The 17,273-nt window shown below is 38.9% G+C and overlaps 2 protein-coding genes across 6 annotated transcripts; one reads left to right on the top strand and one right to left on the bottom strand.

The window, feature by feature from the left end:
* Window positions 1–409: 409 nt before the first annotated feature.
* LOC121295254 (organic solute transporter subunit alpha-like) lies at window positions 410–4,364 on the top strand. 3 transcript variants are annotated; one of them, XM_041219697.1, is made up of 8 exons: window positions 410–716; window positions 1,052–1,206; window positions 1,537–1,610; window positions 1,807–1,968; window positions 2,719–2,830; window positions 3,310–3,456; window positions 3,800–3,905; window positions 4,192–4,364. In XM_041219697.1, exons 1-8 carry the CDS (start codon window positions 647–649, stop codon window positions 4,206–4,208), a joined length of 843 nt encoding a protein of 280 aa, XP_041075631.1. In that variant the 5' UTR covers window positions 410–646; the 3' UTR covers window positions 4,209–4,364. The 3 variants fall into 3 exon arrangements, with proteins under 3 accessions (XP_041075631.1, XP_041075630.1, XP_041075632.1); XM_041219696.1 differs by having other exon boundaries at window positions 4,125–4,364; XM_041219698.1 differs by having other exon boundaries at window positions 630–716; window positions 1,173–1,206; window positions 4,125–4,364.
* Window positions 4,365–6,993: 2,629 nt separating this feature from the next.
* Window positions 6,994–13,180, bottom strand: LOC121295317 (brain mitochondrial carrier protein 1). Of its 3 annotated transcripts, none has more exons than XM_041219793.1 (9): window positions 13,096–13,180; window positions 12,474–12,572; window positions 11,700–11,847; window positions 11,324–11,418; window positions 9,505–9,590; window positions 9,003–9,098; window positions 8,589–8,713; window positions 7,975–8,191; window positions 6,994–7,525 (listed from the first exon to the last, which is right to left on the bottom strand). In XM_041219793.1, exons 2-9 carry the CDS (start codon window positions 12,535–12,537, stop codon window positions 7,484–7,486), a joined length of 873 nt encoding a protein of 290 aa, XP_041075727.1. In that variant the 5' UTR covers window positions 12,538–12,572; window positions 13,096–13,180; the 3' UTR covers window positions 6,994–7,483. The 3 variants fall into 3 exon arrangements, with proteins under 3 accessions (XP_041075727.1, XP_041075728.1, XP_041075729.1); XM_041219794.1 differs by having other exon boundaries at window positions 12,474–12,569; window positions 13,096–13,179; XM_041219795.1 differs by lacking the exon at window positions 12,474–12,572 and having other exon boundaries at window positions 13,096–13,179.
* Between the last annotated feature and the right edge of the window lie 4,093 nt (window positions 13,181–17,273).

Genomic DNA, 17,273 nt, shown 5'->3' with positions numbered 1-17,273 from the left:
TAGTTTAGCTGCAGTACAGTTACAGAATGAATTATGCACATAAGGTGTCCGAAGCAGTTTGCTGTAAGTTACATAGTTGAATCTCTGCGTCATTCATCTTTAAAGAATAGATCAAAACTTTCCAGAAGGTCATTCTGATTATTCTGTATACAAATCGAAATCAACTTCTTGTAGCTTTGCTTCTAATAAAGAATTGTTGTTTGAATCCCTTATGAAATACAAATGCTTACTTTCAAGATGTATTGTTTTTAATACTTCATATATGCAGACATTAAATTCTGCAAATGGCATTATGTTGCTGATCGCTTTTTACTACACTGTGGCTCACTAATTTCAATCCCGAATTGTCTTGTACAGTAATAGTTATCCCTCTACTGGTATGTGGTGAGAATGCATGCCAATGAACTTGAATACACTCTTCAATGCCTCATCAGACTGTACCCCGCTCCCCCTCTTCTGTTTCTTACAGCACTGAAGCCTGGAATAGCCAAGCAACGGGGCAGTGAAGAATGTGTGCGGACGGTTTTTTTCCCACGGTGACGGAGCACTGTTGTGTGTTGATGTAAAATTCAAAAAAGTTGTCCATGGATTTTTTTCCCCCATCAACAAAAAGTTAGGAAGATTTCTTCCTCAGAATTTTGTGCAAATGGAGCAAAATATTAGCCAGCCTCCGGGATGTGAAGGTGATCCTCCGACAGCTGAGCAGATTCTTTACAGTAAGTTTCTCTTTTCTTACAGTGCTGAATGATAACTGCTACAGATGTGGGATACCAGATAGCCTATGTGGAAAATAAACTGGTAAAATATGGATATCCAACGTTTCTCATGCGCGCCTGTTATCACTAATGACTCATGAAAGTCTGTTTGTTTATTTGTTTTTAGAAAGGAAAGTATAAACTGTTCAAAACGTTTGGAGTCTAATGCAAACTTTTAAACAGTATGAATGTGCGTTATTATTATTATTATTATTATTATTTATTATTATTATTATTTATTATTATTATTATTATTAATATCAGTAGGCCATACATAACAATGTATTTCTTTGTAGACATTGATATACCCACGAGCACGCTATATGGGGTTCTAACAATGATGACTGTTCTGGGAAATCTTGTGTACCTTGAAGAAATCGTGTATTTATTAAGTAAAACACCCTTTTCTTACAAAAGGACGACTTACATCTGGATCACTGGGGCTCCACCGGTAAGTGTGAGGTTAATACTGCCTTTGTGACGCAGATTATATTTTTTAGTCTGGTTATAAAACGTTTCTATATGGATTGTCGCTTCTTTCTTTGGAACATTGTGTACACTTTGTGTTCTATCTACAAGAAGCCCGGTGAGTTATGCACACGGCATACATTATAGACACAAAGCCATCAGTTCAATTGCCTGTGTCTGAGCTGCAGTGTTCCTGTAAATTGAGCGACTAATTTGTAAACCAGGATAACTTTACAATATAACAGTAAACTGATACATTTGCAATTCGATTCTGTAAAGCCCAGAATCTAATCTATTGTCCAATGTGTTCTAGGTCATAGCAGCCACTTCCTGTATTGGACTGTGGGTACCTCGCTCAACCATGTTTACAGACTTCACTGCATCCATGTAAGTCATTTCACAGACAAGTTGCCGAATTTAAAAAATAAAAATAAAAATAAAAAATCCTGTGAAACAGCTGCTGATTTACTTGAAGGTTAGTTATTTTCACCTACAGTTGTATTCACAAAGGCTTAAAATGTTTTCTTACCTCAGAAGCAAAGCAACAGCCTGGTAGTCACCCTCTCTATGTCCTTTTCTGCAGCTACTTCACGATCTGTATCCATAAGTTCCTAGTGATGATAGTGGAGGAGTATGGTGGAGATGATGCCTTCATCCACAGGCTGCATGGAGTCCCCTTGAAGATTAGCACTGGACCCTGCTGCTGCTGCTGTTGCCTGTGTCTACCTACTATACCAATGTCCAGGTACGCCTTTTTTAAAAAGAACAGCAACAGTGAAGTGTCTCTTGTGTTTCTTTACATATATTTATACCACATGAAAGCACACGCACCAGCCAATGCAGACATGTCAACATCAACGCTATGTTTAGGACTAATTTAAAAAGTGATCCCTACTGGAAACAAGCACACATATTATAGCCTGTACCAGGGATGGAATTAAGACTCCCATTCCATAGCAGTTGGATCCATTCCCAGTTTTACTTGCAGTTTAGTAAGACACACCTGAGACTGTTACCAATACACTGAGCCTAATCAAGCACCTATTACAGCCTAGAGTGGGTGAAGCTGCTATGAAACAGGAGTCTTATTTCCATCCTTGGCCTATACTTACTCACATGCAGTATATACATAGAGTACTTCAGCACTTGGATCATCAAATAGTCCACTGTATATCATTACTTGGGTAAAAATGCATCTTAAGTGCAGTTACATTGTGTTTGTGTCTTTTGGAGACATTTCTGTGCAACTTAAGTGCTATGATCATATGGGCAATTAAGAATTCTTAGTATGTCACCTTCCTCTGGTTTCGAAAGCCAAGCCATGAAAGTCTGTTTAAGATTATTTTTTTAATCCTTATCAATATACAGTACAATCAGAATAAAAGCCGGCCACTAATTTGGTGTAATTGACATTGATCCATTCAGTCAATGGTCTCATCGTAGGGTTTGGCTTTGTCTTTGTTCCTTTTGTACGTCTCTTTCTTTGCTTTGGTAGGAAGACTTTAACTGTTCTGAAGTCTGGAACACTGCAAGCAGCTCTCCTGAGACCCATCTTGCTGTTTTTTGCCACAGTTCTGTGGACTAATGGAAACTATGAACAGGGAAAGGTAAAACACCAGCAAGAACAGTTTTCATGCAGTACCTTTTAACATGGGATCACGAAGAACCAGTAAATGCAGAATTAACAAATCATAAAATTCAATGCTCTTTACATGCAAACTGACTCACTGAATCAGGACTGCAGGACTGAATCACAGAGAGTCTGACGCTTGTTCTGAAGATGCATTGGTTATCTGATTTTGTATTTATTTCACTTAAGCATTTTTAAAATAACACAATTGATTAAGTTGCTGTCGCTTCCTTGGACCTAATCTCTTCCTGTGCTGTTGGTAAGATTCACTCAGTTGCCCAAATGCAATTAGACCATGTGGCATGCCAAACAGGAACAAGCAACTTATTCTAGCATATTTTTAAAAATTACATATCCTGAAAAAAAGCAAATGACTGTAAAAGCAAAACTGAATAAAAACCAAAACATTAATTGTACTGTATTTACTAAACCTTGACTACATCATTCCTTTTACAGATGAAAATCAATGGCGCTTTCCTCTGGATAACTATTCTCTCTGTTGCTGCATTCATACTCTCACTCTGGCCAATAGGGATTCTCTTCAACCAAGCAAAATCCAACCTGTCCAGGCACAACATAGTACCCAAGTTTGCTTTAAATCAGGTAACCCTACAGATAGCTAACCATATGTTTTTACAATGTGTTGTAATGTAAATCCCAATTGAATGGTTTGCTTGTTTTTATATGGGATGCTATTTTAGAAAAAGGCTGACTATTGAGTATTTGATTTGTCTTTAGCAGTAGATAGTCATACAAGATAGTCAAAATGCAAGAAAACTTCAGCACAAAAGTAATAGACCAGTGTTTAACCTGGTAAAACCTTGCTATGTAATCAACTTTTTATTTCAGTAAACCAAAACCATACTTGGCATTTGTGATTTTCTGTCTGCATGGGCAGGAAACTGTTACCGTAGTAACAGTTTCCTCCGTTCTTTTTTCTTTTTAGAGTGTTCTTATTCTGACCCAGGCTCAGGGTGGGATCATTAACTTGCTGGTCAGCACGGGGACCATTGTGTGCGCAGCACCCTTCTCAGCTAGAGCCAGAGGAGCATGCAAGTGTCCTTTCCGTTCCATTATTTCAGTTTGACATGCTTACTATAGATACACATAGACAGCTAGCCTGAGGTAATGCAAACACTGTGTGCTTCTGTACTATATTCAGTGATTAGACACTAACTTCGTCCTCCAAAAACATACTAATGTTAGTCTATATATATACAGCCAAATGTGGAACAGAACCATAAACAAAGTCTCCCTCTTGCTGTTCACAGTTATGCATCAGCAGCTGCTGGTGATGGAGATGTTCATTCTCATTCTGGTGTCACGCTGTTACTACAGGCGGCAGTATCACCTGAACACAGAAGAGGGGTGTCCGTCCCAGTGCCAGGAGCAGGACAATCTTAAGAGTCACGCTAACAAGGGAGTTGTCCTTCTCACAAAGCCCCTGATGGTGTCACAACAAAAGGTGTAACTAACGTGACTGAAGTAAAATTAAACAAAAATATTGTCTACCCCTTCTATAGTGGTTTCTCTTTTCTGACACTATCTCCCTGTGGTGACAACAGCACCCAGCCTCTATCCACATGCAGCAGCACAGACCGTTCCAGCAACTGTGTCACGAGTTGTATGAATGGAAGAAGGCTGACAAATACAATGATCCTGGAAACTTTCTGCAGCTTTTCTTTGCTTATTCAGAATACCTAACACATTTAAAAGCTTTAAGTAATAAACAAGGTTTAATACTAAAAAAAAAAAAAAAGTATAATAAAAAAATAAAAAACAGTATCGTGCTGGAGAATGTTAAAAGATGACAGTATATGCAACAAAAACATTCACCAAAACAGCTAGAAGATATGAAGAACAGTATATGATTTTGTATTTGCCAAGTTTATACTGTTGTTTAAAGCTTTTGAATTGCAAATTGTGAGTTTAGGAGATACTCGGTGTGGAATTTCTACCACATTGTATTTATCACCATATAAATAAATTTGGTCTGGTAGGAAAAAAAAAAAAAAATCCCTCGACCAAAACTTTGTTTTATGTCAATATGAAAATGTACCGTGGTAAACTTTTATGAAGCCTGAAAATATAGGATATACAACAAAAATAACAAGGGACTTATCAAGAAATGCATTATGCAAAGGAGTGGTAGGAAAGTGTTCTTTAAAACCTTGATTAGTGTTTTTACCTTCTTCATTAGAATGATTGCTGGTTCAGTAAAGAGTAGTGATGTATGGCCTACTTTTGTATGGCAGAACTAATACAGGCGGAGCTTCACTCAGCAGCACACAATGGGATAGTTAAAGCTGCCTAGAGACTGTGTTAAAATCCTCTGGAGATTTAACTGTTCAGAAACAGAGAAACCATTCATTCCAATTGGGAAGGACTGAGTGGAATCCAAATCAGTTTTTTCTAAGAGGCCTTTTGCGATTACTCTAATGCAAACCAGTTTCTCATTGTAGCTGTTTGAGTTACTGTATGTACCACTAACTACAGCCAACAAACCAGAGAACAGAAGAGGAAGGGGGAACAGTGGGTCAAAGCTCAGCTTTTTAAAGCTGCTGGTGGGCAGAGCAACAGGGGCTTCGATGGTTCCTGACCTGGCTAATTTGTGGGGTACAGTATAGCGAAGTGTGTTTCAGTTATGTTCCTGTCAGCACAGCACGTATTCCACCACCAGCTTCTCAGATGTATTTTAGTTTCACAGTTGTTTAAAGTTAAAATTATATATACAAGTTCATCTGAACTTTAAAACAGAATTGCAATTCAGGCATGCTAGGCCTCCAACACTGGATACCAAATCACTCTTGCTCAACCCTAGTACTTTGCAGTGCATAACAAAATCATAAAAATAAAAATAAACAGACTGTTTTAAATATTACAGAGTGTAATTTACACAGACATTCTAAGAAGCATGGGTACACCCGTTCAGATGTTTAGTTACATATTATACAATGAAATAATACATTCCATTTACTGAAATGAAAGAAAAACACAATATAACACACATTGTACTATGTACACTATCTCATTTCACAGAAGCAATTTAAAAAGTGCAAAGGCAGCTTAAACGCAACAGATCTCCCAAAACAGACCATCTCAATAATGGGACAGCAGCCAGCTAGTGAAGAAAACCCCCCCAAGCACAGCAATGTGAAATCATGCAGCTCGTTTCACCACTCACAAGATAATTAAGGAAGAAGAATCAGGATGTTTCACAGATAAAGAAGAATGATCTCACCCAGACTTTAGACATGGCAAGGCATTTTAGGAGGGAGTGTACAGTAACAGTTGTGTTTGAGTACGGACAGCCAGGAAATACTGGTTTGTTGTACCCCCAGCTCAGACCCAGACTTCACTACAAATCAGGGGTCATTATTATTCCTGTGCACAAGTTATTGTATAAAAAACAAAACAAAAAAAAACACAGTACAACTTTACAAAAATAAAAAAATATTTTTCTAATGCTCTCTCTCCACACAAACACGACTCTTACGCATTGTAATATTGTGTTATAAAATTGTAACAGTTTTGCAGGCGACTTAAATTTAGTAGTCGCCAATTGTTTTTATCATTTTTTTCTTCCAATTTGGAATAGCCAATTCTTTTTAGGCTCAGCTCATCGCTACCACCCCCGTGCTGACCAGGAGTGGCGAAGACGAACACACGCTGTTCTCCGAAGCGCGTGCCGTCAGCCGACCGCTTCTTTTCACACTGCAGACCCACAATGCAGCCACCGGAGAGCTACAGCGTCCGAGGACAACGCAGTTCTGGACAGCTTACAGGGAAGCCCACAGACGCCATGCCAGACTACAGGGGTCGCTGGTGCGCGGTGAGCCCAGGATACCCTGGCCCTCCCCCTGTGCACATTCTAACCCTTGAACATAAAGAACAAACTACAAGCCATGTTACAGACAAAAACAAACTACGACAACACTGTAAGAGTTACTTATAATAATGTCTTGACTTTCTTGACCAAACTTCATTAATTCCCCTGACCACATTATTGGAAACCCTCAACATGTATGTAATGGCGACTCAAACAATCTACACGTGAACACGAAGCTACAAATTCTGACAGTGCCACAAAGCTGCCTCTGAGGACGGTTTTTGACGACTGCAGTCACGCAGATGTAAGCAGTCTGTTTTTTAAATGGGGACCTTTTGGTATCAGGCAAAGAGGGTGGACAACTCATCAAGTTAATGGAAGAGCATAGGATGGTCTGCTTAATTGATTCCTGATTAATACAGATGAAAAGTTAAAACAATCAGAATTTTCAAATGGGAATACCATTTCCTGCTTTCCTTCCTTCGACCATTCGTCATCCTCTACCTTCTTCATTCATACAACCTCCACAGAGATGCTTTGATATGCCACGCAGCCCGACAGAAGGTTTATTCTTTTGAATTGATTTGTGTCCAAACGCAACTCCCCTCAATAAATAAATAATATTAAATAAAATACAAATACAACGCAAATGAAAACGATTGTGAGGCATACTGTGACCAGTGCAACAGCAAATCCCTGCATTTTGCGTTTGGGAGTTTCATAGAGAAGGCAAGCAGGACAATGCCAGGCTGACTCCCCCAATCACAGGAGAATAGAACAAGCACATGTTTTGTTTGGTCACTACAAGGGGAGTTTCTTCAGCTGCTCGTAAGTGATGAAAAACTGAGGGCTCTAGTTAAGGAAAACATAAAATAATGGAAGAAAAGATCACAATAATCTGACTACATATAACACTTGCTGGTCACTAAAACTCACTTTGAACAAGGAACCTGCAGATTTCACTCACTGCATACAATTTATGGGATGTGAAGCTCAAATTCAAGGCATGGTCTAGTCGACCAGAATTTAAGCTAGTGCCTTCATCAGCTTGACACATAGGTTTGTACTTTTTCAGTGTGACTGTGTTTAAAGTGAGAATCTTAGCGGAGGAATTGCAATATTACAAGACTACACATGTTCAAAGAAATGTCGGAGTAGCAATATTATCCATATGGTTTATATTCCTTCAGAAGTGATGCTTCCCTACACCAGCCAAAATGATAGCGAAATAATATTAAATACAAATATTGCTTTTAAAGAAAAACATAATGTAAAAAAAAAAAGAAGGATACAATGATATTCCATGGTCCCAGGCGTAGCCAATTGGGCCAGAATCCTTTGTAAAGCGCAAAAAAGCCCTCATTCTTCCAAGTGTGCAGCAGCCCATCCAGAGTTCCCTTGTAAAGCACTGTGTTCCCAGCCAGGACCCGCTGGTTCATCATACGCGTTCGCACCACATCAACTGGATTGGATGCCAGGGCTCCGGCCAGGCCACATGTGAAGCTGGATCTGAGAAGGAATAAGGATGGTGGACCTGAGTTTTTGGATGCATTGTCGATTTAAATTGTGAGCTGCTGTCCTTAGAGCGGCTTTAAGGAAGAGTTGAACTGCAGAAAAGGCACGTGTCAGGTTGCAGAGGTGGGGATTAGGGTGACAGAGACTGGGCTGAAAGTGGACTACTGTCTGGTGCTAATCATACTTACCAATCATAGTTTAACAGAAAACTGGGCCTGTACATTATTAATACACCAGTAAACATCTTTCGACCTGTTAATTATATTTATTAGAACAACGAATATTATCATACGTGTGTGTGTGGAGAAAGGGGCAGTAGTTAGTCACACCAGTAACAGATTATAAAGCTCTCACTCATTTAGCTTTGTAACAAAGCTGCAAATATACTCACATGAAATGTGTAAGGACGGTGTCGCCCATCAGACCCGAGAGGATCAAATGCTTTTTGGTGATGTCATAGACAGGAAGTTCCACACCAACAACAATGGCTGCTCTCTGAGCAGTGGGGATAACGCCCTACAGGAAGCAAAGTGGGAAGGGAGATGTGGCAAATTCGTACTGCACGGCATTCTGGACTACACTACTGGCACACAAATTCCAAATGCAAAAACAAGAAAAACAGTTTCTTAAAACTAACAAGCCGTGGATAAATCCTATTGGGTTTATGAGAAACACGTCAGGGCCTTTTCACAAACACTGGAGCAAAATCTACGAAGTGGAAGAGACCAATGAGTGCAGCCACTGATCTCCAATCAGTTTCCACTGAAAATATATCTACAGTACAAGCCTGGATCTCTTTCCTTACCCTCCACAGCCCACGAGTTCCCTCCTGCTGGTAGATATCAATGAAGTTTGCAATCATGCTTCCTGGGAGCAGACTCCCCTGAGCCTGCATGCGTATCTGCAAGGAGCAAAGAAAAGAAACGCTGTCTGAGCTCAAGTGCTTTGAATCCCATTCTAAGCAAAAACAAGCTTAAACTTTTGTTGAGAGTCCCTTGACTCTGAATTGCATTCTACTTATAATGGCAATGGGGAGAACAGTTGCCCTAAATCCAATAGCAGGACAGGCAGTAGCTTTGTGCAAGCCAATTGATGTTCCAGTCCTGTCTGAAGCAATAGATACAACTGGACAGTGTGACCTTAGCTGCTGTGCAATGGTTTTAACAATCTAATCTTTTTATACAGTATGGCAGAAATACGATGAAACAAGTCTTCACGAAAAAGTCTTGTTTTGTGGAATTTGTATTTAGAATGGCTTATGTTTGTTGTGAAGCAGATTTCAGAGGTTTGGGTGCAGAACGCCTTACCTTCAGTACGTCCGTAGGGTTGGCTATTGAAGACGATATGACCCCAGACACAACCCCACAGAAAACGTTGATAACCATCGTCTCATCTGAAAATAGCAAATGACTTCAGAATCAGGTTTAAAAAAAGAAAAAAAACAATGCATATGCAAGCAATACTTCATATAACAGGATCAATAATAAACGGTTATCATTTATTAGAACTAAAAAATAAATAAATACAAAAATCCACCAAAACACTACAGTATCTATTTTAAATTACATTTATTAGACATTAGAAAAAAAAAGTTAACCTTAAAATAATTACCAGCTAAAATATAATTAAATGCAAGTCCCGGAAGAAAATGATACTACACAATCTATATATGTTTATTTAGGCTGACTTACAATCTGTGAAAAATGTGAGATACTGTATTGCTGTATATCCGCATCCATTAAAGCAAGAAATTAAGGACAGACTACAATGATTATACTGTCGTTCAACAGGAATAACGAATTCTCTAGCCACACCGTAATCAAACAGGAGGTGATACAGGAGGAGAATGGATCAAGTTAGAACAATAGTAACACTGACAGGAGGACCCTCAATCTGTATCAAAACAAGCATTCAAAACACAGTGGTTCACCCCATTTTTTTATAAAAGAAGATTGAAAATGTTATGGAGGTAGTGTGGTCCAGTCCTGGGCCAGAAGGTCACTGGTTCAAATCCCACCTCTGCCCCTGACTGAGTCACTGTGTGACCCTGAGCTTAACCTCCTTGTGCTCCATCCTACGGATGAGATGCTAAATCAATGTACTATTGTAATTCCCAGCCTACCTTTGTAAAGCGCTTTGTGATGGTGGTACACTATGAAAGGCGCTATATATATATATGCGCTATCAAGTATGGGTTCAAACAATTTCTTTAAGACTTGTATTTTTTTTATATCAAAACATAATGTTCTTGTGCTCCTTGCTGTGGCCACTGCTGCTGGCTAAAGGTCTTCTTTATTCTGATATACTTCCTCATCACACACTTCAAATACTCTTTATTCACAGCCACACTTGTTTTGTGCACAATGCACAAACATTTTCTACTTTTGAGGTCGACAAACATTGGAGCTTGTTACTAGTACTACTATCTCTCACCAGCATGACGTTTGTAAAGTATGTATTGTGTTTAAGTTCCAAGGAGACTTCTAGAACACAGTAAACTACATCATCCAAGGGATATGAAATGGCTCACTATATCTGCAATGTCTTTAATGTGGACCACGGCGTTTTCAGACAGATCATCAGGAAAGCAATGATTGTGGAAATGGCTACCTCTGCAGGCAAAGAAATGTGATACACTCTGGCCAAACGTGTGCCAAAGACATTAACAAGAAATGCCCCTCTACTAAATATATAAGGAACACATTCTGTTAGCAAAATGAAAACATACCAGCCCTGTTACCAGTTTTTTTAAGCAAAAGTTCTTGCCTGAAGACAACACATTTTTATCTTTATGACTCCTTGGGTTGGGTGAGCAATCCTGAAATAGTTGTCCAAATCTGTGACAATGACTATTAAGATTCTCTTTTTTTCTGTGGGAACCTCTCTCAGAATTAAAAACTGTGCATGTAACCTGCTTAATGTTAACAATTACCCATACCTGTAGGTATAAAAAAATAATTCCCTTCCTAGAAACAATCATACCGTACTGACATTTTGAAAACTGAAAACGTTTCAATACTATTTTTCATACAGGTTTTACATCAATGCAACCAGGAACAGAATGGGTTAAAAAAAAAAAAAAAAAAAACATTTGAAAGAAAATAAGAACGATCCATCAACACCAACCTTCTGGACGGCTTACAAACAAACGTTTCAACGTTTGGTAAGTGCCAATCTTAATCGTGCCATAAGATGCCTGTCGCAAGAGAGCTGGTGAAATCCTGCATTTGGGGGGGGGGGGGGAGGGAATCACAATAATTTTACTATAAAAAATAAAAGCATCCACAATAAGCATATACTGCAGTTATATTTGTTTCTAATCAGCCACCTACAGCCTTGCACAAGGACGTTTTATGCATGGAGTTTATTTTTGGAATGAGGAAGCATATATTAATGTTCGCAAGACCGGGGTCCAGTGATTGGTAGACATCAATACTGTCATCATTTAAAAGAGACCAGTTTGACAAAACTAAAACTAACTAAAAAGGTATAGATGTCTTACCCAGAGTAAAGCGCAAGGCAACCTTCTTCCCTCACTATTCTCAGCAAGGCATGAAACATACCCTTGTACCGGATCTCTGTGTAATGGGCATTGAATGCCTGCCCCTGGACCTGAAGCCGGGTCTTGGTGAGGTCAATAGGAAAGGTACCTGCAAAGACAATTGCAGAAGTCTCACCCTTTGTACTCTGATACAAATTAATGGGTTTCAACAGTCCAAGTTGTGAAGTACACAAATACTACACCTTTATTACTGGTTAGTGCATTGGAATATGTATGCAATAACACACAAGGAGTGGTTTGTAGTGACACAACCCAAGCCTCGGGTACATTGTGAGGCACAAGGCACAGTGCTACGCACACCTTTTATTGAGCTCATACAATGCCTCATTCTTATCTTAAAAACTGTGATTTTTCTGATTGGAATTAAATGAGATATGCACCATTGGCTGTAGTCTTTTAACCATTATGTCATTGGAATGTTGGCAGCCAATAAGGATGCAGTAAATTTCCTAGCCATTTAACTAACATGTTTATACTCGCAGTTTGGTAAAAAGTTAAAGTCTGTGGAAAACATGGCAAAGACCACCTGATAATAATTTACCAGCAAACTTGGAGAAAAAAAAAACTTGCAAAAAGTAACTGAACTGGGTTTTATGGAATTGCAATGGAGCCTACTATTTAGAAAAAGGTGCTCAGTGTTACTTGTCTTGACCAGGAATTGGGAAATGTCCCCAAATACAAACCTACTTTACTGTATATATTTTCTTTACTCACCAAACTCAGCAACAATCGATGCCAGACCTCCATAAATAAAAGGCTTCCAATTCAGATTTGACATTTCAGGGAGTGTAGCTGCCTGTTTGTCTGACACTGCTAATGAAAATCAGTGTTACTGTTTCCACTGTAACATACCACCTGTGTTCACTTGGAGACCAGGCATTTTCGACTAAGCCTGCTACTTACACTTCATTAAAACTTGGAAATGCAGTACTGCTAGCAGTAATGCAAGACAAGGTCTGGTGTAACACTCACTCTAGGAATCAAACACACAACACAATTCAAAAGGAAGACATCCACATTCCCATTCTTTCATGGTCTGTAGTGTAGCGTACAAGTAACACCAATGATTTTTTACTTTACTGAAAATAATCATTAGGCATACATTACAGTACTTTATACAGTAATCATAAGGCAATACCATTACATACATACATTACATTTTTCCATCGATATACGCAGTAACAATAATATCACGGATTTACAATGTAGTTGACCTCCCGTGGCTAGTAGAATAAATGTCACCTATTTCAAAAACACCCGTGCACATTTAAAAATAGCTCAGACTGACTGATTACATACTTATTAATACTAGTAATAATATAATATAATCGCATACCTGTGTGTGCAGTTCTTGCTAAACAAACTTGGTAATTCAGGTAAAAATTATGTTCTTTCCAAGAGAGTTAAAAAAAAAAAAAAAAAAAAAAAAAAAAAAAAATTGCAAATAATTTAGACCCATACAGACTTCAATGCTCATGCGCACAAACAGGACCCGGCCGAAAGGAAGTTACCGGCCGGGTAGTAGAGGCGGGACTCGTGACAGCCAATGAATTAAAAAGTCAAGGGGCTGGGGGATAGATAACCTGTTCCTTCTAAATAGGGTCAAACTCGCGCAATAATGGTGCGATATCTCATGTACAAACTGAAGAATATGACCGTTGTTTAATGAATGAGTGTTATCCATTAACTTTGGGGAATACACATTGCAATGCAGAGTGATTGACACAAGCACACCCATACAACACAGTACGTACTGTTATACTATATTGCATCATACAGTAATGCAGGGTTTCATTCAAATATTTATTTAGGCATATTATAGTCAATCAATATAATTGACTGATCCAGTTCCACCTGCCCAGCATGTGTCACAGAAAAATGAACAATTCAAGTGAATGACAGTGGCACCTTGAGTAAACAAGCACCAATGCTCAATCCTTTTAGTGACTTACAAGATAAACAGCCGCCTGTTGTAAGCATGACTTCTGTTTTTAGTGTAACCTGATTTCACTAGGAAAACAGTACTACAGTCATATCTTTTAAATTGCTTTTAAATGTTACTTCTGCTTTATTTGAACATTTATCAGATAAAAAAAAAATTAGATCAAACCTCCACTTAAAGCATTAACCAACGTAAAGAAAAGTAAATGATAATAAGTGGAAAAGTGAGGGCCCTTTCTCTTGCTGTTTTATCAGGTTTTATCTCGTGTAGTTAAAGGCTTTTTAACAGCCATGCTAATCAGATCAGACTGGTTTATGATTTGAAGCATGCAAAACAGGGGGAAATAAATCCTGCGGAAAAACAATAATAAAGTAACCCTCAGCAGCCGAAATCCTTTGTGTCTGAAACATAAAAATGGAACTACGTAAGGCGGATGTAATCCGTTTGAAAAAAGGTGAATGTTTTATTATTTCATTTCAGTTTTTCCCCCAATGAAAAAGCCAGGCCATAAAGTATTAATAGTCCACAGTCAGGAAAGAAAGCTCAATTAAAACGCATCAATATCAAATATTTCTTCAGGAGGCAGGGCAGCTAGAGAGTTCGTTCCTAAGCTTCCATGTTCACAAAGCTGTCCGCAATAGCCGGAGAGCCCTTTGGCACAGATGGTGAAATGTAGAGAGCGGATTCCTGAAATACAAAATGAAAAATCACATTTTCATATACTATTGGTGTGAGGTATTTGCAGCATACAATACAAAATGCAATAAAATTCCACACTGTTATTTGTCATGACACATGCAGTCTTGATAGCTACATATCGTGATACATCTGAATTCAGCCTATGGACAAATGTTTAATAAAATGTATTTTTCAGTGTCTGATGTTTATCTTCCAGACTCAGTTTTATCAACCTGCATTGTAATTTCAGAGGACATTTTGACTTTACAGAATAGTGGATAACAGTGGTCACTGGACTTAGCAAAACAACTATAATCAGTGTTTAACAAGATTATCACTAGCTTTTTAGGCTATATGTATGTGTTTCTGTGACCAGGTGTGTTTGACAGGAAGTGTATGTTTGTGAGTGGATTTGTACGATTAAGCATGAGGATCTACAGCTAAGCAATAAGATGCTTGAATATATGTACAAGTTAGGAAACACCAGGGTCCCAAATCCACTAACAACCTACTCCCAACAAGTTGTGTCACTGATGGCAAATCACCAGCAACACCTACACATCTACAATAGCAACAACTTGGTGTAGACCTGGTTAGAGAAGAGAGAGATTTGGAAAAGTCTCTTCTTCACAGCGAAACAAACTCTCCAGCAAGCAATAACCCCATTGTGAACCTACTAATCGTCTTCATCAAAAGACCAAAACCATACCGTCCACTAGTTTGTGTTTATTTGAAAGTGCATTGCGTTGTTTGTTCTAGTTATTATAGTTCGTTATCTCTAAATGGAGAACTAACACAATGAGAACCAAGCTAATAAGATCTGGACCAGAGAAGGTGCACTGACTCACTGGGCACTGAGCAACATGCAGTTGTTGCGGTCTGGGCTGAGGCAGAAGAGCGAGGCAAAACAGGAGAGGCAGCAGAGCAGCACCGAGAGAAGTCTTCTCTTCAAGGACATTTTCAGCTCAGAAAAAAAACAGCATTAAACAAGCAACTGGCGTATGTCTTCCAAAGAACATAAAACAACTTGACAAAGCTTCATAGCCAAAACTTTCAGCAGTAGGAAAACTGGCTTTCAGGTGAGCGCAGGGCAGCAGAGGAGTCCAATTAGAGGCCTGGATATCTGACCGGTTTAGTGCTGCTGTCAGTATAAACGCTGACAACAGAGTTTCAGCTAAATGGAGCTGAAAACTCTAGTAGCTTTGAATAGCATTCCAACATTGTGCAGGAGTGTTGTGTTTGTTCTGAACTGGGTTATGAAAATGGGGCACATTTAGGCGTCAGTGTTTCAGCTGAAAAGGTATTTCTGTGCGCCAACATCACAAAGACTGGGTTGAGTGTTACGGGATGACAAATAACTGATCAATTCAGTTATCCAGTTCTAAGTGGCATCGGGAAGCCTTTTGTGAAATGTATTGTTACGTCATAAATAATTTAGTTGCTTTACAACAGAGGAAAGACACTGTAAAAATGTTTTAGTGCTTACATCATTTTGTAAAGCATCTCCATCATAAACTTTGAGAGTGGTTTTGATGACTCAAAGTGATCGATGAACAGATATTTGAGACGCTACATACTCTGGGCCTCCCAGAATTAAGTTGATTTGCATTACGTGTACAGGAACACTTCTGTATCCAAACTAACTGAGACCAGGGGGAGTTTGGATAATCGAATTGTTCTGATAATCAAATTATGACAGCGAAATGTTTTACACGACTTTCCCAATCAAGAAATCTCATAAAAAGATGTCATTCACCCCTTTACCTGTAAAAAATATAACCTACAATTCTGCACTGTTCTGGTAACAAGGTACTGTTCGGCTAACAGAGGTGTTCGGTTAATCAAAGTTTTACTGTACTTCGTTTACCTGTTTTATATGGGCATTAATTATAAAACATTGTGGAAGTAGTGCTGCTAGATTTAGGGTAGCCACCTTGACCAATGGGATGGCAGACACAGGGTTTATTCTACAATGAAATTAACGAAGCACCACATGAGACTAGCTTCCTATTTGCTGTTTTTTTACAGGTTATCTGAGGATTAGCAAAAGAAAAAACGGTCAGAATTCTTCAAGATATAAACCCAGAAAGCATGCAGGTGTGACTAATTAGCAAACTGGCAGCCACTCAATGTAAACAAATATGAGCTGATGCGTTCTAATGAGGCTGGAGTGTATTAGAGAGATAAAACATGTCAACAAGTATGAAGGCTCGGAACACAGTTGTACGCTGGATCATAGAACCAACCAAGACCAATAAAAAGCAGGCTTATCACAGAAAGTGTGTTGCTGTCTAGTAACCATGGAGTGGCCAGAGAGGGGAGGGTTCTGAGTACTGGTATCAACAAGTGAAGGTGTTTGCTGTTAACACTGTGAACATCCCACTGCCCAAAACCAACAAACTCACAGGAAGAGGGAGAGGGAGAGAAACCGCCCATTACACCAACTAAAAATAATAATTATTCCACAGCATTCACCTCTAACACTTATGAAGAAAAGATGTTATTTTGAGCACAAAGACATTCCAGCTGTAGAGACGAAGTCTGGACTGTAATCAGATTTCAGTCTGTGCAGGGCTGGGGTTAAAGACCTTGAGGCCACAGAAGACTCCAGATGCTGAAGTGACAGTAAACAGTGTTTGAGTTACTAAGCTGCTGAATAGGAACAGAAGAATAAGAAAACAGAGGAGAGCAGTTCAAACATTTGATTGTATATTTTTGTGGGCATGTGTGATACATGCATGCTAACTAAATATTAATCTACATGCAATATCTGCCACAATGCAGCACTGTAACCAGGATTTTAAAACAGCTGATGTCCACTGAAAACTGTGTGAGAGGGAGTGTTGGTGTATGTGTACGCTGGAGAATTCATCCAAAAAAAAAAACAGCAGGAA

This window comes from Polyodon spathula, chromosome 20, assembly GCF_017654505.1.
Source record: "Polyodon spathula isolate WHYD16114869_AA chromosome 20, ASM1765450v1, whole genome shotgun sequence".
NCBI classification, from domain to species: Eukaryota; Metazoa; Chordata; class Actinopteri; order Acipenseriformes; family Polyodontidae; genus Polyodon; species Polyodon spathula.
Note: the sequence above shows the minus strand (reverse complement) of the source record. Positions and strands in the feature narration are given on the sequence as shown.